Raw genomic sequence first — 21661 nt, 5'->3', positions numbered from 1 at the left:
TCACCTCCCGGGTTCCAGCAATTCTCCTGCCTCAGCCTCCCGAGTAGCTGAGATTACAGGCACCTGCCCCCATGCCCAGCTAATTTTTGTATTTTTAGTAGAGGCAGGGTTTCGCTGTGTTGGCCAGGCTGATCTCGAACTCCTGACCTCAGGTGATCCACCTGCCTCGGCATCCCAAGGTCCTGGGATTATAAGCGTGAGCCACTGCGCCTAGCCTAGTTCTATATTTCTAATCATTCAAAAAAAATTTTTTCTCACATACTATGTAGGTCTTATAAGCATGTGGGCGAGTGTGAGTGAATTCGGAATTGTAATTATTTTTCCGTCCGAAAAGACAGCAAGAGATATACTTACTTGTGCTAATGTGTGAGGCCACCTTTCCCACCTTCTAAATTAGTATATGCCTCCAAGTCTGTTTGGGGCTCTGTCCTTCCTGTCCCTTCACTGGGTTGCTTGCTTACTGGAACTTTAAGGAGAAGCCTTGACTTTTGGCAAAACAACTACTCGCAGCTCTTCTTCTTCTCTTCCTTTTGTTTTTTAAGGAGTTGTCATGGATATTCAGGAGCTGTCTTCTTCAATGTGGATTTTGTCATGCTTCAGTGAAATTATTCCAGAGATTTGCTTGGAAGGCATTGCTTTGACGGGTCTAGTGAGAGTTGTCGTGGTTTCAGTACCTGGCCCTTTCATCTGTGTACCTGGTCTAGCTCCTCACTTACTCAAATGCCCTTTGAGGTCTTGAGTAAACTTTTTCAAGTTGATACTACATAATTTTTTTTTTTTTTTTTTTTTTTGAGACGGAGTCTCGCTCTGTCGCCCAGGCTGGAGTGCAGTGGCACGATCTCAGCTCACTGCAAGCTCCAATGCCCAGGTTCACGCCATTCTCCTGCCTCAGCCTCCCGAGCAGCTGGGACTACAGGCGCCCACTACCGCGCCCGGCTAATTTTTTGAAGTTTTCAGTAGAGACAGGGTTTCACCGTGTTAGCCAGGACGGTCTCGATCTCCCGATCTCGTGATTCACCCGCCTCGGCCTCCCATAGTGCTGGGATTACAGGCGTGAGCCCCTGCGCCCGGCCGATACTATATAATTTTTGTTAGTTTTTGTTTTCTCTTTTTTGAGACAAGGTCTTGCTGTCTCACTCAGGCTGGAGTGCAGTGGCACAATCACAGCTCACTGCAGCCTTGAGCTCCTGGACTCCCAAGTAACTGGGACTTCAGGTATGCACCATCACGCCTGGCTAAAGGCGTTTCACTACATTGTCCAAGCTGGCCTTGAACTCCTAGGCTCAAGTGATTCTCCTGCCTTGACCTCCCAAAGTGCTGGGATTACAGGTGTAAGCCAGTGCACCCGGCCTTGGCTGGGCTTTCTTTGTGATTAGATATTGGGGTTGGGGTTGGGGCTTGCATAGTTTGAACTTCCTGCTGGCACCAAAGAGGAAACATTCATACTTTCTTGTTAGCATGCCCAGATGAGAGAGAGAAAGAGAAAGGGGTGGGGGCTTGAAAGCTGTCAACAACCATCCAAAATGGAATCAGACTATCGCACTTGTAATCACGTGACTGACTTTATCAGGATGGGAGTCAAGTTGGTAAATGATTTATTTTTGTTAAAAAGTTGTGAACAAGTAAAGTAAACATTATTCTGGGTGTTCCACAGAGATGGCTGGAGCCGTGTGGATGGGCGTAAATGGCTAATGTCCAGCGGCCATCGATGTCAAGTATCCACGCACCTGGCCTGAGTGGATCCCTCTGCCTTTCAGAGGTGAGTGCCAGGGAATGGAAGTCTACATGAACTCAGCACAGCCCTGCAAGGACTGTTATTTCCCTCATAAAGTCCTAAAATACCGGAAATATGGCAGATGGGGTCTAGACCAGGGATTCTGACCCTTACAGACTCGACACATAGTTACTGTTTTAAACAGCTTTATTGAAATATAATTCACATAGCGTACAATTTACACTTTTAAGTGTACAATTCAGTGGTTTTTTTATTATATTAACTAACTTGTATATCCATTGCCACAGTCAGTCTTCGAGTGTTTTCATCACCCCTGAAAAAGAAAACCCATACCATTAGCAGTTACTCCCCCATCTTTCCCATCCCTTCCAGCCTTAGCTAATCACTAATCTACTTTCTGTCTGATAGATTTGCCTATTATGGACATTTCATGTAAATAGCCTACAATATGTGGTCTTTTGTATGTGACTTCTTACTCTTAGGAAAATGTTTCATGTTGTAGCATGGATCTTTTTTTTTGAGATGGAGTCTTGCTCTGTCACTCGGGCTGGAGTGCAATAGAGCTATCTGGGCTCACTGCAAACTCTGCTTCCCAGGTTCAAGCAATTCTCCTGCCTCAGCCTCCCCAGTAGCTGGGATTACAGGCAAGGGCCATCACACCTGGCTAATTTTTTTTTTTTTTTTTTTGAGATGGAAGTTTGTTCTTGTTGCCCAGGCTGGAGTCCAGTGGTACAATCTCGGCTCATTGCAACCTCCGCCTCCTGGTTCAAGTGATTCTCCTGCCTCAGCCTCCTGAGTAGCTGGGATTATAAGCATGTGCCACCATACCCGGCTAATTTTGTATTTTTAGTAGAGATGGGGTTTCTCCATGTTGGTCAGGCTGGTCTCGAACTCCCAACCTCAGGTGATCCACCCTTCTCGGCCTCCCAAAGTGCTGGAATTACAGGTGTGAGCCACCTTGTTCAACCTATGCCCGGCTAATTTTTTTGTATTTTTTTAATAGAGACAGAGTTTCACCATGTTGGTCAGGCTGGTCTTGAACTCCTGACCTCAAATGATCCACCCACCTCGGCTTCCCAAACTTCTGGGATTGCAGGAGTGAGCCACCATGCCTGGCCAGCATGTGAAGAATATTCCATTGTTGCCAGGCGTGGTAGCTCACGCTGCACTCCAGCCTATGTGAGAGAGTGAGACTTTGTCTCAAAAAAAAAAAAAAGAATATTCCATTGTGTAGACAGAACATATTTTGCTTATCCATTCATCTGTTGATGGACATTTAATTGTTTCCACTTTTTTTTTTTTTTTTGAAATGGAGTCTCACTTTGTCACACAGGCTAGAGTGCAGTGGCATGACCACAGCTCGCTGCAGCCTTTGCTTCTGGCTCAAGCGATCCTCCCACCTCAGCCTCCTGAGTAGCTGGGACTACAGGTGTGCATCACCATGCCTGGCTAATTTTTATATTTTTTGTATGGAAGAGGGTTCGCCATGTTGCCCAGGCTAGTCTCCAACTCCTGGGCTCAAGCAATCTGCCCGCCTTGGCCTCCCGAAGTTCTGGGATTACAAGCATGCGCCACTGCACCCAGCCAAGAATACATGTTTTAATTTCTTTTGGGATAGCTACCTAGGAGTAGAACTGATTACAGCTATCTTACTGGGTGTGAAGTTGTATCTTATTGTGGTTTAGATTTTGGCCAGATGTAGTGGCTCATGCCTGTAATCCCAGCACTTTGGGAGGCCAAGGCAGGGGACTGGCTTGAGCCCAGGAGTTCAAGATCAGCCTGGGCAACATGGTAAAACCCCATCTCTATCAAAAAATACAAAAATTAGCCAAGTGTGGTGGCACAACCTGTAGTCCTAGCTACTCAGGAGGCTGTGACAGGAGGCTCGCTTGAGCCCTGGAGGTGGAGGTTGCAGTGAGCCGAGATCGTGCCACTGCACTCCAGCCTAGGAGACAGGGCAAGGCCCTGTCAAAAAAAAAAAAAAAAAAAAGATTTTAATTTCTCTGATGGTTAGTGATATTGAGCATTTTTATTTATTGAATATTGTCTATTCAGACCTTTTGTCCATTTATTAAATGAGTTTTGTGGTTTTTTTGTTTTTGTTTTTTGAGACAGAGTCTCCCCCTGTTGCCCAGGCTGGAGAGCAGTGGTGCAATCTCGGCTCACTGAAACCTCCTCCTCTCGGGTTCAAGCGATTTTCCTGCCTCAGCCTCCTGAGTAGCTGGGACTACAGGTGCATGCCACCATGCCTGGCTAATTTTTTGTATTTTTAGTAGAGATGGGTTTCACCGTGTTAGTCAGGATGGTCTTGATCTGACCTCGTGATCCGCCCGCCTTGGCCTCCCAAAGTGCTAGGATTATAGGCGGGAGCCACCACGCCTGGCCTGAGTTTTTTTAAATTGTTGAATTGTGACACTTATATTCTGAATACTAGTCCCTTGTCCTATATGTGATTTGCAAATATTTTCTCCCATTCTGTGGGTTGCCTTTAACTTTCTTGGTGATATTCTTTGAACTACAAAGTTGTTTTGTTTTTTTTTTAATTTAAATTTAATTTTTTTTCTTTTTTCTTTTTTTTTTTTTTTTTTTTTTTTTTTGAGACAGAGTCTCGCTGTGTCGCCCAGGCTGGAGTGCAGTGGCCGGATCTCAGCTTACTGCAGCCTCTGCCTTCTGGGCTCAAGTGATCTTCCTGCCTCAGCCTTCCAAGTAGCTGGGACGACAGGTGCATGCCACCATGTCTGGCTAGTTTTTGTATTTTTAGTAGAGATGGGGTTTCACTGTGTTACCCAGGCTGGTCTCGAATTCCTGAGCTCAAGTGATCCACCTGTCTCAGCCACCCAAAGTACTGGGATTACAGGCATGAGCCACTGCTCCCGTCCAAGAGCGTTAGGCCAGGCTGGGCACGGTGGCTCGTGCCTACAATCGCAGCACTTTGGGAGGCCAAGGCAGGCTGATCACCTTAGGTCAGGAGTTCAAGACTAGCCTCACCAACATGCAGAAACCCCATCTCTACTGAAAATATAAAAATTCGCTGGGCGTGGTGGTGCATGCCTGTAATCCCAGCTACTCGGGAGGCTGAGTCAGGAGAATCGCTTGAACCTGGGAGAAGGAGGTTGCAGTGAACTGAGATCACTCCACTGCACTTCAGTCTGGGCAACACAGCGAGACTATCTCTCAGAAAGAAAAAAAAAAGTGTTAAGCCAGGTGTGGTGGCTCACAACTGTAATCCCAGCACTTTGGAAGGCTGAGGTGGGAGGATTGCTTGAGCCTAGGAGTTCAAGACCAGCCTGGCCCATAGAGTGAGACCTCATCTCTACCAAAAAAAAAAAAAAATTTAGGCTGGGTGTGGTGGCTCATGTCTGTAATCCCAGCACTTTGGGAGGCTGAGGCATGTAGATCACTTGAAGTTAGGAGTTTGGGACCAACCTGGCCAACATGGTGAAACCCTGTCTACTAAAAATACAAAAATTAGCTGGGCGTGGTGATGTGTGCCACTTAGGAGGCTGAGGCAAGAGAATCGCTTGAGCCCAGGAGGTGGAGGTTGCAGTGAGCTGAGATCATGACACTGTACTCCAACCTGAGACAGAGTGAGACTCTGTCTCAAAAAAAAAAAAAAACAAAATTAGGTGTGGTGGTATGCACCTGTGGTCCCAGCTACTCGGGAGGCTGAGGTGGGAGGATCACTTGAGCCCATGAGATTGAGGCTGTGTTGAGCCGTGATTGCACCTTGCAGTCTAGGCTGGACAAAAGAGTGAGACCCTGTCTCTTAAGAAAGAAAAAAAGGGCCAGGCGTGGTGGCTTATGCCTGTAATCCCAGCACTTTGGGAGGCCGAGGCAGGCAGATCATGAGGTCAGGAGATCGAGACCATCCTGGCTAACACAGTGAAACCCTGTCTCTACTAAAAAAAAAAGTACAAAAAATTAGCCAGGCATGGTGGCAGGTGCCTGTAGTCCCAGCTACTCGGGAGGCTGAGGCAGGAGAATGGCGTGAACCCGGGAGGCAGAGCTTGCAGTGAGCCGAGATCACACCACTGCACTCCAGCCTGGGCGACAGAGTGAGACTCTGTCTCAAAAAAAACAAAAAAGAAAAGAAAAAAAGAGTTTTATAGTTTTAGCTTTTATGTTTAGGCTGATCCATTTTGAGTTAATTTTTATGTAATGTGCACTGTTTATAATCTGTTTTGCAGTGCACTCTGAATTTACTGGTATTATTAAATATCCATATAATTTTTAAAATTCTAAAGCCCTAAGTCTGTGTAAAGAATCAATAAAAAAAAAAAAGACATTTGTATTAAAAATTCATGTTTCTGTTTTTAAATGCTTGGGCATAGCTACCCTAGAAGAGATAGGAAGCATTTAGTTGTTGGAGACTATGTTTGGAATAAGAGAAATAGAACAGTCAGAATTCACTGTCTTCAGTGGAACTGGATGAAGTGAGTGAAGAATAAGTAGATGCTGCTAAAACAGTGAATGTTAGGGAAATGGACGCAGACCAGGTGGATTAAGTAGGAAAGGAAGAGAGAGAGTACCTCGGTGAAAACAGGTTCTAAGTACTAAGCAGGTTGCAGCAAGACAAACAGGCTGTCTTTTCAACAGGCAATGAGTCAGTCGCTCCTTGTGTTCTGACCTGCAACAGCACTGGGGCAACTTATCACACAAAACAGTTCTCTCCTGAAGTCTGCGTGTGCTGGGACAGTATTCGATGTGTAGAAATTCTTGGAGATAGCCGGTCACAGCGGCTCACGCCTGTAATCCCAGCACTTTGGGAGGCCGAGGCAGGTGTCTAAGTTGAGACCAGGAGTTTGAGATCAGCCTGGACAACATGGCAAAGCCCCGTCTCTACAAAACATAACAAAACATTAGCTGGGTGTGGTTGTGCATGCCTGTAGTCCCAGCTACTTGGGAGGCTGAGGTGGAAGGATCGTCTGAGTCTGAGAGGTCGAGGCTGTAGTGAGCGGTGATCACACCACTGCAGTTGCAACAGAGTGCAACTCTGTCTCAGAAAAAAAAGGAAGGGAAGGGAAGGGCAGGGCAGGGGGCCGTGGGGTGGGGCGGGGGAGCCTTGGAGATCACTTCCACTAATGACAATAGGGAAGAGGACAAATTGGGGAGAGAATCGGTAATACTGGGGGCTTCAGAGAGTGTGTGTGATGGAGAGTGTCAGAGGAAGAGGGAGAAAATAGGAAACCCCCAAAATATGTGAGCTACCATCAAGATGAATTTTTTACAACATAATTTTTGTACTGGCCAAGTGTGGTTGGTGGCTCACACCTGTAATCCCAGTACTTTGGGAGGCCTAAGCGGAAGAACTGCTTGAAGCCAGCAGTTCCAGACTAGCCTGGGCAACATAGTGAGACCCTCTTTCTACAGAAGAAAAAATAAAAAATTAGCTGAGCATGGTGGCACACACTTATAGTCCCAGCCGCTTGACAGGCTGAGGTGGGAGGGTCGCTTGGGCTGAGGAGGGTGAGGCCGCAGTGAGCTGTGATCGTGCCGCTGCACTCCAGTCTGGGTGACAGAGCAAGACCCTGTCTCAAATAATAATATTCACAATCATAATTTTTTTTTTTACCATTGTATGGCTAAAAATAATAAGAGATATTTTTAAAACAATCCTAATTAAATTGAGATTTTTATATTAAATGTCCTAATTTACACTGTTTTCCTTAAGCCTGTCCTGATGTTCTGTATACGTGTGATCATCTGTTACTTCACGATGGCACTCAGGCCCTCATCGATTGACAATGTCTTAATCTATTCAGGCTGCTGTAACAAAATACAATAAACTGGGTAGCTTATGCACTACAAAAATTTATTTTTTACATATCTGGAAGCTGGGAAGTCTTAAGATCAAGGCACTAGAAGATTCAGTGTCTAGTGAGTGCCCTTGCTCACTTTCTGCTTCATAGATGATGCCTTCTAACCGTCCTCATGGGATGGAAGGAGCAAGGGAGCTCTCTGGGGCCTCCTAAGTGCACTGATCCCAATAGTGAGGGCCCTACCTCCATGATATGATCACCACCCAAGACCCACCTCCTAATGCCATGCGTTCGGGAGTCAGGATTTCAATATGAATTCTGGGGAGGGACACAGACATTCAGACTATAGCAAGGGATGTAGTTGGAATAGCCAAGTTTCAACAAGAAGAGAGAATTTAGAGTGGGATATGAGTCCATGAATTCAGGGCAGCATCTGGATTTGCTATATGCTTCCTTCTAAAAAGGAAGGCACCTTCCCCCTAATGTCTTGTACAGCCCATGTGATGTTCTGTTCTCAAGTACCCCAGGTGGCTGCCTGCAGGAACCTTGGTCCACAGGATGGTCAGGCATCATGTGGGCTGGTCCTGAGCATGGTATGCTGTCTGGTATCCTCAGCCCAGGCTCCTCAGATCCTAGCAGCTCCCCCTGCCTCAGTCTTTGTGACAACCTAACACCTCCGGAGATAACCAACCATATGCCCTTCTGGGTAATACTGCCAAGGTGAGAAAGAGTTGCAAGTCAGGCTGAAGGAGACTTTCCCGCCTACAGGGCACATGTGCGTAGCATTCCTAGCACTATTCTTGAACGCTTCTATGCACTTACTACAGATTTGTGGAGATACTCATATACCATATGATTCACCCATTCAAAGTGCACAATTCCGTGGTTTTTAGTGTGTTCATAGAGTTGTGCAACCATAACCACCATCTAATTTCAGAACATTTTAATCAGTCCAAAAAGAAACCTGTACCCATTGGCAGTTAATCCCTGTTCTCCCCACATCTCCCCCAGCCCCTGACAACAACTGGCCTACTTTCTGTCTATGTAGATTTGCCTGTTCTTGACAATTCATGTAAATGAGATCCTACAATATATGGTCTTTTGTGTCTGGCTTCTTTCATGGAGCATAATGTTTTCAAGATTCATCTGTGTTAGAGCAGGGATTAGTACTTTATTCTTTTTTTATGGCTGTTGTATTCCATTGTGTGGATATATCACATTTTGTTTATATGTTCATCCATTCATCCGTTGTTGGGCATTTATTTGGATTGTTTCCTCTCTTTTGTTTTTTATGAATAGTACTGCCATGAACATCCATCTACAAGTTTATCTGTGGACATATTTTTGCATTTTTCTTGAGTAGATACGTGAGAGTGTAGGTACTAAAACTTAGTCCATTTTGTGTTGCTATAAAGGAATACCTGAGGCTGGGTAATTTACAAAGAAAAGAGGTTTATTCAGCTCATAGTTCTGCTTGGTTTCTGGTGAGGGCTTTTATGTTACATCAAAATATGGCAGAGAAGGTCAGAGGGGAAGTGGGCACATACTAACGGGAGCCAAACCCAAGGGGTGTCCTGGCCTTATAACAGCCTATTGTTGGGGGCACTAATTCATTCCCCCCAGAACCAATCCAGTCTCATGGGAGCAAGAACTCACTACTGTGAGAACAGCACCAAGCCATTCATGAGGGTTCCACCTCCATGACCCAAACCCTTCCCGGTAGGCTGCGTGTCCCCACACCACCACGGTAGGGATTAAATTTCAGCATGAGATTTGGTGTGGACAAACAAACCATATCGAACCCATAGCAGGCGGAATAGCTGCATCATGTGATAACTCCATATTTTCCTTTTTGAGAATCATCAGACTGGTTTCCAAAGTAGCTACACTGTTTTACATTTGCACCAGCAGTGAATAAAGATTCCAGTTTTTTCATATCCTTGCCAATACTTGCTACTGTTTTTGTTTTTAAATATTGAACATACTAGTGAGTGTAAAGTGATGTCTCACTATGGTTTTGATCAGTATTTCCCTAATACCTAATGATGTTGATCATTTCATGTGCTCATTGGCCATTTGTATGTCTTCCCAAGTAGCTTCCCAAGTAGCCGGGACCGCAGCACATACCAGCACACCCAGCTTTTTTTTTTTTTTTTTTTTTTTTTTGTATTTTTTGCAGAGATGGGGTCTCGCTATGTTGCCCAGGGTGGTCTCAAACTCCTGACCTCAAGCAGTCCACCTGCCTCAGCCTCCCAAAGTGTTGGGATTACAGGTATGAGCTACCATGTCTGGCCTTTTTCTTGCTGTTTTTTAATGGCCTCTTTCATTAGTCTTTTCAAATGACAGACTTGGTTTTCTTCATTTTCTCAACTGGTTTCTTGTTTTTAGTTTCCATAATTTCTGCTGCAATTTTTTTTTTTCTCCCCGAGACAGAGTCTTGCTCTGTCAGCCAGACTGGAGTGCAGTGCTAGGATCTCGGCTCACTGCAACCTCCGCCTCCTGGGTTCAAGTGGTTCTCCTGTCTCAGCCTCCTGAGTAGCTGGGACTACAGGCGCCCACCACCACACCCGGCTAATTTTTATGTTTTTTGTAGAGACGGGGTATCATCTTGTTGATCAGGCTGGTCTCGAATGCCTGACCTCAGGTGATCCACCCGCCTCGGCCTCCCAGAGTGCTGGGATTGTAGGCGTGAGCTGCCGCTCGCAGCCTCTGCTGTGATTTTTGTTAACACTTTCTTTCTACCTCCCATTGGTTTAGTCCATAGTTCTGTCCCATAAGTTGTAAATTGAACAGTGAGGTCACTAGTCTTTGGTCTTCTTTTCTTTTAGTCAATTATAATCAAGTTAATGATGAGCCCTAAAAGTACAAATACATAAAAAGTCCCATTTTTTACATGTTTAAACTGTTTTTTATTATCTGTACTCACAAGATGTTGAAGGTGGGACTTACTCCTGAATCATCTTTCTAGTGGTGGAATAAGGTACATATTGTTCTGGAGTGTCTCTCAGTTTGACTTTATGGCTTGTCCAATGAGTTTACAAGCAGTAGATTGTTTATTTTTGGGGGATCATCAGTCATACAGTGAAGCCAACAAGACCATTCTGAGGGCACCATGCGTTACCCACATCCCAGAATGAGTTATTGCCATTCATTTCAACACCATGACTGTTGACTTGCTGCCACCTGAAGCTTCAGGACCCACAGTACTTCATCTTTAGTCCTTTTTTTGTTTTTTTGTTTTTTTTTTTTTGGAGAGAGATCTTACTCTGTCACCCAGGCTGGAGTGCACTGATGCGATCCGAACTCACTGCAGCCTTGAACTCCTGAACTTCTGGACCCAAGTGATATTCCTGCCTCAGCTTCCCCACTACCTGGGACTAAAGGCGAGTGACACCACCACACCCAGCTAATTTTTTTTTTCTTTCATAGAGACACAGTCTTACTATGATAATCAGGCTGGTTTCAAACTCCTGGCCTCAAGTGATCTTCCTACCTCAGCCTCTAAAAGTTCTGGGATTATAGGTGTGAGCCACCATGCCTGACCGAGCCTTCTTTTTAAAATACAGGCATTAAAGACCAGCATTTTCAGTCTAGGAACTGTTAGCTGCATTCTGCATTCTCATTTGCCACATGTTTTGAGATGTGCTGTTTTCATCATTGTATAGTTGTAAGTGTTTTCTTTTTCTTTTTCTTTTTTTTTTTTTTTTGAGATGGAGTCTTGCTCTGTCACCCAGACTAGAGTCAGTGGCATAATCTCGGCTCACTGCAACCTCTGCCTCCCAGGTTCAAGCGATTCTCCAGCCTCAGCCTCGCGAGTAGCTGGGACTACAGGTGCATGCCACCACGCCTGGCTAATTTTTGTATTTTTAGTAGAGATGGGGTTTCACTATATTGGCCAGGCTGATCTTGAACTCCTGACCTCGTGATCCGCCTGCCTCTGCCCAGCAAAGTGCTGAGATTACAAGGCGTGAGCCACCGCGCCTGCCCTGTTGCAGGTGTTTTCTGATTTCTGTCAGGTTTTTTCTTTGATCTGTCAATTACTGCGAAACAAGTTTTTATTTTTCCAAATAAATAGGGGTTTGCTTTACTTGTTGTTTTCTTGTATTTGGTTTTCTTTCTGTTACTGGCTTTTAACTTGCTGCCTCGAAGTCAAGAGGCTGTAGTCTGGACTTTGCTGAACTTTTTCTCTGACCTGGTCAGTGTTCGCAGATGTTCCACTTGTGCTTAGAAAGCATTTTATTCTAATTGGTACGTAGATTTTCATCCAGCTGTGTGATCAGATTGGCTAACTACATTCTGGCCTGCATAACTCTTTTCTGTTCTTCTGAGTTTTCATTTCTAAAAGAGGTTCATTAAAATCTCCCACCTGCCAGGTGCAGTGGCTCATTCCTATAATCCCAGCACTTTGGGGGGCCGAGGCAGGTGGATCACGTGAGGCCAGGAGTTTGAGACCAGCCTGGTCAACATGATGTTAACCCATCTCTACTAAAAATACAAAAATTAGCCAGGCATGGTGGTGGGCACCTGTAATCCCAGCCCCTCGGGAGGCTGAGGCAGGAGAATTGATTGAACCCGGGAGGTAAGGTAGAGGTTGCAATGAGCCGAGCTCACGCCACTGCACTCTAGCCTCGGTGATAAGAGTGAGACTCCGTCTCAAAAAAAAAAAAAAAAAATTAGGCCAGGCACAGAGGCTTATGCCTGTAATCCTAGCACTTTGGGAGGCCGAGGTGGGCGGATCACGAGGTCAGGAGATCGAGACCATCCTGGCTAACACGGTGAAACCCCATCTCCACTAAAAATACAAAAAATTAGCTGGGCATGGTGGCGGGTGCCTATAGTCCCAGCTACTCGGGAGGCTGAGGCAGGAGAATGGCGTGAACCTGGGAGACGGAGCTTGTAGTGAGCCGAGATCGCGCCACTGCACTCCAGCCTGGGCAACAGAGCCAGACTCCATCTCAAAAAAAAAAAAAAATTAAATAAATAAAATAAAACCTCCCACTACGGCTGGTTGCAGTGGCATGTGCCTGTAGTCCCAGCTACTCATGAAGCTGAGACAAGAGGATCACTTGTGCTCTGGTGTTTGAGGCTAGCCTGGGCAACATACTGAGACCCCCATTATAAAAATTAAACAATTACATTAAAACATTTTTAAAAATTTAAATATAATCTGAAGTATTTGATCAGGAAAAAAACTCAAAAAACAGATAAATAAAATTTCCCACTGTGCTTTGATTTGCTATTTTCTTCCTACAAACCTATCTGGCTTTGCTGCATTTTTTGTTGTTGTTGTTTGTTTTTGTTTGTGTTTTGAGTTGGAGTCTCGCTCCGCTGCCCAGGCTGGAGTTCAGTGGCTCGATCTTGGCTCACTGCAACCTCTGCCTCCCAGGTTCAAGCAATTATCTTGCCTCAACATCCTGAGTAGCTGGGATCACAGGCATGTGCCACCTTGCCTGGCTAATTTTTGTGTTTTTGTAGAGACAGGGTTTCACCATGTTGGCCGGGCTGATCTTGAACTCTGACCTCAAGTGATCATCCGCCTGCCTCAGCCTACCGAAGTGCTGGGATTACAGGCGTGAGCCACCGCACCTGGCCTGCTCTGTGTTTTGAGGCACATTGTTACTGGTACATTGCCCTGTGATCCTTACTTCAAATTTTTCTTTGATTTGTAAAGAGCCATAAAACCCTTCTTTGGTTGGCATTGACCTGTTCCATCCTTTCGCTTTTGGCTTTTATGTTTTTTTGCTTTAGGGATGCCTGTTACAAACATGTTTTTTAATACAGTCTAATGCAGTCTTTATCTGACCTATCAAGGCCATTTATGTTTATCGTAATTGCTGATACCTTACTTTATACTTTCTATTTAGCCTGTCCTTTTTGTGCTGTTTTTTACCCCGTGCCAGCTTTCTGGATTGATCGGGTTTTTTGTTTGTTTGTTTGTTTGTTTGTTTGTTTGTTTTGAGACGGAGTCTCGCTCTGTCGCCCAGGCTGGAGTGCAGTGGCCGGATCTCAGCTCACTGCAAGCTCCGCCTCCCAGGTTCATGCCATTCTCCTGCCTCAGCCTCCCGAGTAGCTGGGACTACAGGCGCCCGCCACCTCGCCCGGCTAGTTTTTTGTATTTTTTTAGTAGAGACGGGGTTTCACCGTGTCAGCCAGGATGGTCTCGATCTCCTGACCTCGTGATCCGCCCGTCTCGGCCTCCCAAAGTGCTGGGATTACAGGCTTGAGCCACCGCGCCCGGCCTGTTTTTGTTTTTAATTCTGACCTCTACAATGTTTTTCAACTTCAGTACTGTGGACATTTGGGGCTGGATCATTTTGTGTTGTGGAAGGCCATCCTGTGCATTATAGGATATTTAGTAGCATCCCTGGCCCCTGGGAACATCTGCACCCTAGTCAGACTGAAAACCAAAATCATCTCCAAACATTGCCAAGTATCTTCTGGAAATAGAATCATCCCTGGTTCAAAACCACTGCTCTGTGGGCTTAGAAGTTTTATACTACATTTATTCTTTTATTTCTGACATGAGCAAGTCCAACATGAATCATGAAAAACCTGAGGACTTTGGAACACTTGATTTTGTTGCCCCATTCCCACCTCATTGGCCGCTGTTGTCCAGTAATTAGTCTATTCCATTAATTCTAAGTCATGATTTCTGCATTTCATATGGTCAGCATTGGATTTGATTTAAATATACATTCATCAACTTTTTTTTTTTTTAAGGAGATGACATCTCACTATGTTGCCCAGACTAGTCGTAAATGCCTGGGCTCAAGTGATCCCCCACCTTGACCTCCTGAAGTGCTGGGATTACAGGTGTGTGAGTCACCACACCCAGCCCACATTCATCATATTCATCAATTCCTTTGTTTTTCCTTCCTTTGTTCTTGGGATTTTTTTGAAGACCAACATTTTCTAATTCCTCTGACTAGTATCCTTGGAAATGAACTCTGCTTTTGCTTTTCTGAATTTTTTTTTTTTTTTTTGAGACAGAGTCTCACTCTGTTGTCCAGGCTGGAGTGAATCATAGCTTACTGCAGCCTCAATCCCCAGAGCTCAAGCAGTTCTCCTGCCTCAACCTCCCAAGTAGCTGGGACTAACAGGCACATGCTACTATACCTGGCTAATTTTTGTATCTTTTGTAGAGATGGGGTGTCACCATGTTGCCCAGGCTGGTTCAGACTCTTGGGCTCAAGTGACCCATCCACTTTGGCCTACCAAAGTGTTGAGATTACAGGCATGAGCCACCACACCCAGCCTCTGAAACAGTCTTTATCTCACCCTTACTCTTGAATGATAGTGTGATTGATAGATTTTTCCTTCAGCACTTTGAAAGTAGCCTTCTATTACCTTTGGTTTTCCAGTTTTTCTGCTAAGTGATCTGTTGTAATAATTTTTGTCATTCACTGGTGGTTTGTCTTCTCCCTGCTTGCCTTTAAAACCACCTATCGGCTGGACGTGGTAGCGCACACCTGTAATCCCAGCACTTTGGGAGGTCAAGACGGGCAGATCACAAGATCAGGAGATCCGAGACCATCCTGGCTACTAACATGGTGAAACCCCGTCTCTACTAAAAGTACAAAAAATTAGCAGCTAATTTTTGTATTTTTAGTAAAGATGGGGTTTCACCTTGTTAGCCAGGATGGTCTCAATCTCCTGACCTCGTGATACACCCGCCTCGGCCTCCCAAAGTGCTAGGATTACAGGTGTGAGCCACCACGCCTCGCCAGTGTTTTCACGACATTTCTATTTTCCCTTCATGTAGTACATCTTTGATTACTTTGCCCATTTTTTTCTTTTTTTGTACTGTTCTCTAAGAATCCTCTATAGCTCTTCGGCAGTAATTTTTTCTGCATTTAAATCTTATTTTCTCTCTATCTGCCACTTGCATTTTGTCTCTTATTGTGTCTTTTTTTTTTTTTTTTTGAGACAGAGTCTTGCTCTGTCGCCCAGGCTGGAGTGCAGTGGCGCAGTCTCGGCTCATTGCAAGATCCACCTCCTGGGTTCACGCCATTCTCCTGCCTCAGCCTCCTGAGTAGCTGGGGCCACAGGCGCCCACCACCACGCCCGGCTAGTTTTTTGTATTTTTTAGTAGAGACGGGGTTCACCTTGTTAGCCAGGATGGTCTGGATCTCCTGATCTTGTGATCCACCCGCCTCGGCCTCCCAGAGTGCTGGGATTACAGGCGTGAGCCACCGTGCCCAGCCTTATTGTGTCTTTTATTGGACGGAAAATTTGAATGCTGATATCAGACTTGTTATTCCTTGTCTGTTTTTTATTTTTTGGTTTTTGTTTTTCGTTTTTAAGACACGGTCTCTTTTGCCCAATCTGGAATGCAGTGGCACAATTACAGCTCACTGCAACCTCAGCCTTCTGTGTGGGCTCAAGTGATAACTCCCACCTCAGCATCCCAGAGTGCTAGGATTACAGGCGTAACCCCCAATGCTTGACCATATGGTTTTTTTGGTTAAGCATTGTTGATCAAAGTCTGTCACACTTATGGCAGCATACTGCATCATTTAAACTTTGACTTTCTGTTGCAGCTGGTATCATTCTGAAATTTAAATACATGCACACACATATATATACACATATACAAGTATATATATTTAAATTGCCTAGAATGTAGATATATATGTATGTGTGTATTCTGAGGCAAGGGTCTATTTTCATTTTACCTTTAGAAAGAAGGCTGGGCACAGTGGCTTATGCCTGTATTTGCAGCATTTTGGGAGGCCGAGGTGGGATAATTGCTTGAAGTTTTTGTGATTGAGGCTTCAGTGAACCAAGATTACACCACTACACTTCAGCCTGGATGACAGAGCAAGACCCCATCCCACCGAATGAATGAACGAATGAATGAATGGACAACCACTTGTCTTAATATTGTGAAGTCTGGGCCGGGCGCGGTGGCTCGAGCCTGTAATCCCAGCACTTTGAGAGGCCGAGACGGGCGGATCACGAGGTCAGGAGATCGAGACCATCCTGGCTAACACGGTGAAACCCCGTCTCTACTAAAAAATACAAAAAACTAGCCGGGCGAGGTGGCGGGTGCCTGTAGTCCCAGCTACTCGGGAGGCTGAGGCAGGAGAATGGCGGGAACCCGGGAGGTGGAGCTTGCAGTGAGCTGAGATCCGGCCACTGCACTCCAGCCTGGGCGACAGAGTGAGACTCCGTCTCAAAAAAATATATATATATATTGTGAAGTCTGAGTGGACAAGGGATGGTGACAGGAAGATTGATATGCATGAAGACACATGCAGCCATTTACAGAATGCCCTTCATCCCCTAGCCTTGGAGGCTGCTTCATACATGATCCAGTTGTTTTTTGTTTTTGTGTGTTTGTTTGTTTTTGAGATGGAGTCTCACTCTGTCACCTCACCTCACTTGTGATCCACCTCCCTCAGCCTCCCAGAGTGCTGGGATTACAGGCGTGAGTCACCGCACCTGGCTGACATGATCCATTTTTTATAACAACCCTGCAGGGCAGTCATTGACAGTTTTTGTTTTGTTTTGTTTTGTTTTGTTTTGTTTTTTGAGATGGAGTCTCACTCTGTCGCCCAGGCTAGAGTGTAGTGGTGCGACCTCAGCTCACTGCAACCTCCGCCTACCAGGTTGAAGCAATTCTTCTGCCTCAGCCTGCAGAGTAGCTGGAACTACAAGCATGTGCCTCCATGCCTGGCTAATTTTTTTGTATTTTTAGTAGAGACGGTGTTTCACCATGTTGGTCAGGCTGGTCTCGAACTCCTGACCTCAAATGATCCACCTGCCTCGGCTTCCCAAAATGCTGGGATTACAGGCGTGAACCACTGTGCCCCACTAGGTCATTGACAGTTCTAAGACTTAGACCCAGAACTTTTAGGTCACCAAGCCTGTGCTTTGTCCTATCCATGAATGCAGAACTCTGATCACAGAGCTGGGGTGAGAACTGCTGCTTCAGTGCTGTTGTAAGCTCATTGTGAAGTCAGAGCTTTGGAAATGTGTACTGATGGGCAGTGTATGACAGGGACAAGAATGCAGTTGCTGGGATGGAATTCTAGGGGGAGCAGGGATGCTTGGCCTCTGGTCTCCCACATCTCAAACTAATCCTTTTGGTGATGATTTATCCCCAGGACCCTTCCTCCTGCCCGCTCTCTAGGAAGATGAAAATGCTACATGGCTCTTTTGAAATGTGTTCTTGCTTCCATTCCTTAGCTATCATTTTACCTCTTCCATGTATACATTTGAATTTAAAAGAGAAAACAAGTAAAAAATCTTCACACCTAGCCCATCATCATTGTCTGTTTCTCTTACAGATAGAGCTTCATGTACCTAAGTCTGCATTTTTCTTTTTGCAGTTTGGGATATGAGATTGAAAATGACAACTCGGAATATTCCTGAGAGAGAAGTACCCTGTGATGTAGAAATGGAAGGATTCACAAGGGAAGCTCCCTGCTTGTCCATTTTAGGTGATGGTTGGGACTGTGAGAACCAGGAGGGACACTTGAGTCAATCAGCTTTAACTCTGGAGAAACCAGGGACTCAGGAAGCAATTTGTGAATATCCTGGTTTTGGGGAGCATTTGATTGCAAGCTCAGACCTTCCACCATCTCAGAGAGTTCTGGCAACCAATGGTTTCCATGCACATGACTCAAATGTTAGTGGTCTGGATTGTGACCTTGCCTTACCCAGCTGTCCTAAAAGTTATGCAGCTAAGAGAACTGGTGACAGTGATGCCTGTGGAAAAACCTTCAACCATTCCATGGAAGTTATTCATGGAAGAAATCCAGTGAGAGAGAAGCCCTACAAATATCCTGAAAGTGTTAAGTCTTTTAATCATTTTACCTCTCTTGGTCATCAAAAAATAACGAAAAGAGGCAAGAAACTGTATGAAGGTAAGAATTTTGAGGACATCTTGACCCTTAGCTCATCACGTAATGAAAACCAGAGAAATCTCCCTGGAGAGAAACAGTATAGATGTACTGAGTGTGGCAAATGCTTCAAACGGAACTCTTCTCTTGTTTTGCATCACCGAACTCACACCGGAGAGAAGCCTTATACTTGTAATGAGTGTGGAAAGTCCTTCTCCAAGAACTACAACCTGATTGTGCATCAAAGGATCCACACAGGAGAGAAGCCCTATAAATGTAGTAAGTGTGGGAAAGCTTTCAGTGATGGGTCAGCTCTGACGCAGCACCAGAGAATTCACACAGGCGAGAAACCTTACGAATGCCTGGAATGTGGAAAAACCTTCAACCGAAATTCATCCTTAATTTTGCACCAAAGAACTCATACAGGGGAAAAACCATACAGATGTAACGAGTGCGGAAAACCCTTCACGGACATCTCCCACCTTACAGTGCATCTCAGAATCCACACCGGTGAGAAGCCCTATGAGTGTAGCAAATGTGGAAAGGCTTTCCGGGACGGCTCGTACCTCACCCAGCACGAGAGGACTCACACTGGAGAAAAGCCCTTTGAGTGTGCAGAGTGTGGGAAATCCTTCAACAGAAACTCTCACCTCATTGTGCATCAAAAGATCCATTCTGGGGAGAAGCCCTATGAATGTAAAGAATGTGGCAAGACTTTCATCGAGAGTGCATACCTCATCCGGCACCAGAGGATTCATACTGGTGAGAAGCCCTATGGCTGCAACCAGTGTCAGAAACTTTTCAGGAATATCGCTGGCCTCATTAGGCACCAGAGGACTCATACTGGTGAGAAGCCCTATGAGTGTAATCAGTGTGGCAAAGCCTTCAGGGACAGCTCCTGTCTGACCAAGCACCAGAGAATTCACACTAAGGAAACCCCGTATCAGTGTCCAGAATGTGGGAAGTCCTTCAAGCAGAACTCTCACCTGGCAGTACATCAGAGACTCCATAGCAGGGAGGGTCCCAGCCAGTGTCCTCAGTGTGGAAAAACGTTCCGAAAGAGCTCATCCCTTGTTCGACATCAAAGAGCACACCTGGGAGAGCAACCCATGGAAACATAATAGTTTGGGGCCACATGAGTCTTCCAGTTAGCTCTCATGCCTGTGTTTAGGAGGCGTGTCTTACATCTGACTCCTCTCTGGTCAGTAGAAAAGAATCCTTTAAGCTTAACCAGTGAATTGATGAATGTGAGACATTGCTGAGCCACACTGTTAAGTCTGCTCATTGGGGAACTCAGGAGACAACTTAGGATGGTAGTAAATGCAGAAAAGTCTTTGGGGATGATTCAGTCTGTACCAGACATGACAGCACACACACTGGAATGAAACGTGCAAACATGGGGGTGACACTTCCTACAGAGAGAGCCTGTGAGTGCATTCAGAACATGATTGGAATGAAGAGCCCTGTAGTAGGGAGTTTCCACCTTGTACATAAGCAAACACTGAATCAACTTTTTTTTTTTTTTCCAGACGGAGTCTAGCTGTGTCACCCAGGATGAAGTGCAGTGGCATGATCTCCACTCACAGCAACCTCTGCCTCCCAGGTTCAAGCAGTTCTGCCTCAGCCTCCCAAGTGGCTAGGATTACAGGTGCCTGCCACTATGCCTGGCTAATTTTTTGTATATTTAGTAGAGACAGGGTTTCACTACGTTGGCCAGGCTGGTCTTGAACTCCTGACCTCATGATCCGCCCACCTCAGCCTCCCAAAGCACTGGGATTACAGGCGTGAGACACAGTGCCCGGCCTGAATCAACCTTTTTAAGTGTAATCAGAAAGAGAGGCTTTGGCAGGGGCTCTTACTCTGTTTTCTGTATCAACAAAGGTGTACAATGAGAGAGTCCACACAGTGCTGTACCGTACACTGCCACAGAATGTGTGAGATTTTCCTGTTTAAATGTATGTCTGCATTATACTTCTGCAATAATGCTGAGGACTTGTTGCAGGAGGGTAAACTAGGTGAATAAATTACCTGTGAATGAACAATGAAGTCGTTCCTCTTAAGACTGAAACAAGCAGGCCGGGTGTGGTGGCTCATGCCTGTGATCCCAGCACTTTGGGAGGCGGAGGCGGCTGGATCACGAGGTTAGGAGTTGAAGACCAGCCTGGCCAGCATAGTGAAACCCCATCTCTACCAAAAATATAGAAAATTAGCTGGGCATAGTGGTGTGTGCCTGTAATCCCAGCTACTTGGGAAGCTGAGGCAGGAGAATTGCTTGAACCTGGGAGGCGGGGGTTGCAGTGAGCTAAGCGCACCACTACACTCCAGCCTGGGTGACAGAGCGAGACTCCATCTCAAGAGAGAAAAAAAAAGACTGAAACAAGCTTTTGCTAAGATGGAAAGCACTGCTTCCAACAGATGTGGTTTGTTGCTTTAGTTGTTGAAGCAAAAATACTGACTTGTCATGTTTTTGTTATCACCCCACCACTACCTCCATGGTTGTTCATTTAGGATGCTTCTGATTCAGCCACTGTAAACCATTATAAAGGTTTTATTGCCATGTTGAAAATGTTTATAATATGGCAAAAAGGGGCATAACATAAAAGAGTTACTATTATTACAGCCATGTAAAGATATGTGCACATATGGATGTGGGTTGAAAGTGGATGATGAGAAATAAAATGTGGTTTTCTTTGGGGACTGGAATTTTGTATCATGTTTTTTCTTTGTTACAGATACTTGTTGTACTTGTTGGCATAATAATTTGGTAATAAATTAAAAAGTGAAGCCAAAAGGAGGTTAATTTGGGGTTTCTCTGGACCTTTAGTAGTAAGGACTGGATCAGGGCAATAGGGAAGCTGTAAGTGTGGATGGAGGGGCATTGGGCAGTAGTGTCTCTGGAATCGGCATCCCAAAGCCCAGGGCATGAGAATAACTTCCTTCTTTGGGACTTGGGTTATAAGGGGGTGTCAGTGTAGAAGAGAGAGTGAGTCTCAGAGAATGGAGAACAGGAAGCCTGTAGGAAAATTTGGGATGACTTTGGAGTGGCCCTTCTGAGGCAGTGCAGTGCTGGCCGAGTAAAAGCCAGTCAGTGTGGCTGACACAGCCTTGAAGCCCCATGAGGGGATCCCCTTGGGATTTTGCCTCTAGACAATTTCCTCTCCTGGGGGAAGGGACAGGTGTGATGATAGTGAAGATTAGTGATGAGTCAGTCCAGGACTGGTGTCTGCCAGGCCCATTGTATTAGCTGGATCAAGGTTCATGTGTGTGTGACGTGGTGTCTCCATGGTGCTGGTATTCTGAGGTCTGGACCCTCAGGCCAG

At 45.4% G+C, this 21661-nt stretch overlaps 1 protein-coding gene across 11 annotated transcripts in view; it reads left to right on the top strand.

The window, feature by feature from the left end:
- The window catches only part of ZNF329 (zinc finger protein 329), a 36790-nt gene that overhangs the window by 8634 nt on the left and 6495 nt on the right, over positions 1-21661 (top strand). For 5 of the 11 annotated variants that reach the window (XM_009195512.4, XM_009195510.4, XM_009195511.4 and 2 more), the window contains 2 exons: positions 1655-1759; positions 17829-19950. In XM_009195512.4, the coding sequence (XP_009193776.2) occupies positions 17837-19462 (1626 nt within the window). In that variant the 5' untranslated portion in view covers positions 1655-1759; positions 17829-17836 and the 3' untranslated portion in view covers positions 19463-19950. The other 6 variants (XM_009195514.4, XM_003916245.4, XR_641130.4 and 3 more) reach the window with 5 other exon arrangements.

This window comes from Papio anubis, chromosome 20, assembly GCF_008728515.1.
Source record: "Papio anubis isolate 15944 chromosome 20, Panubis1.0, whole genome shotgun sequence".
Taxonomy (NCBI): Eukaryota; Metazoa; Chordata; class Mammalia; order Primates; family Cercopithecidae; genus Papio; species Papio anubis.
Note: the sequence above shows the minus strand (reverse complement) of the source record. Positions and strands in the feature narration are given on the sequence as shown.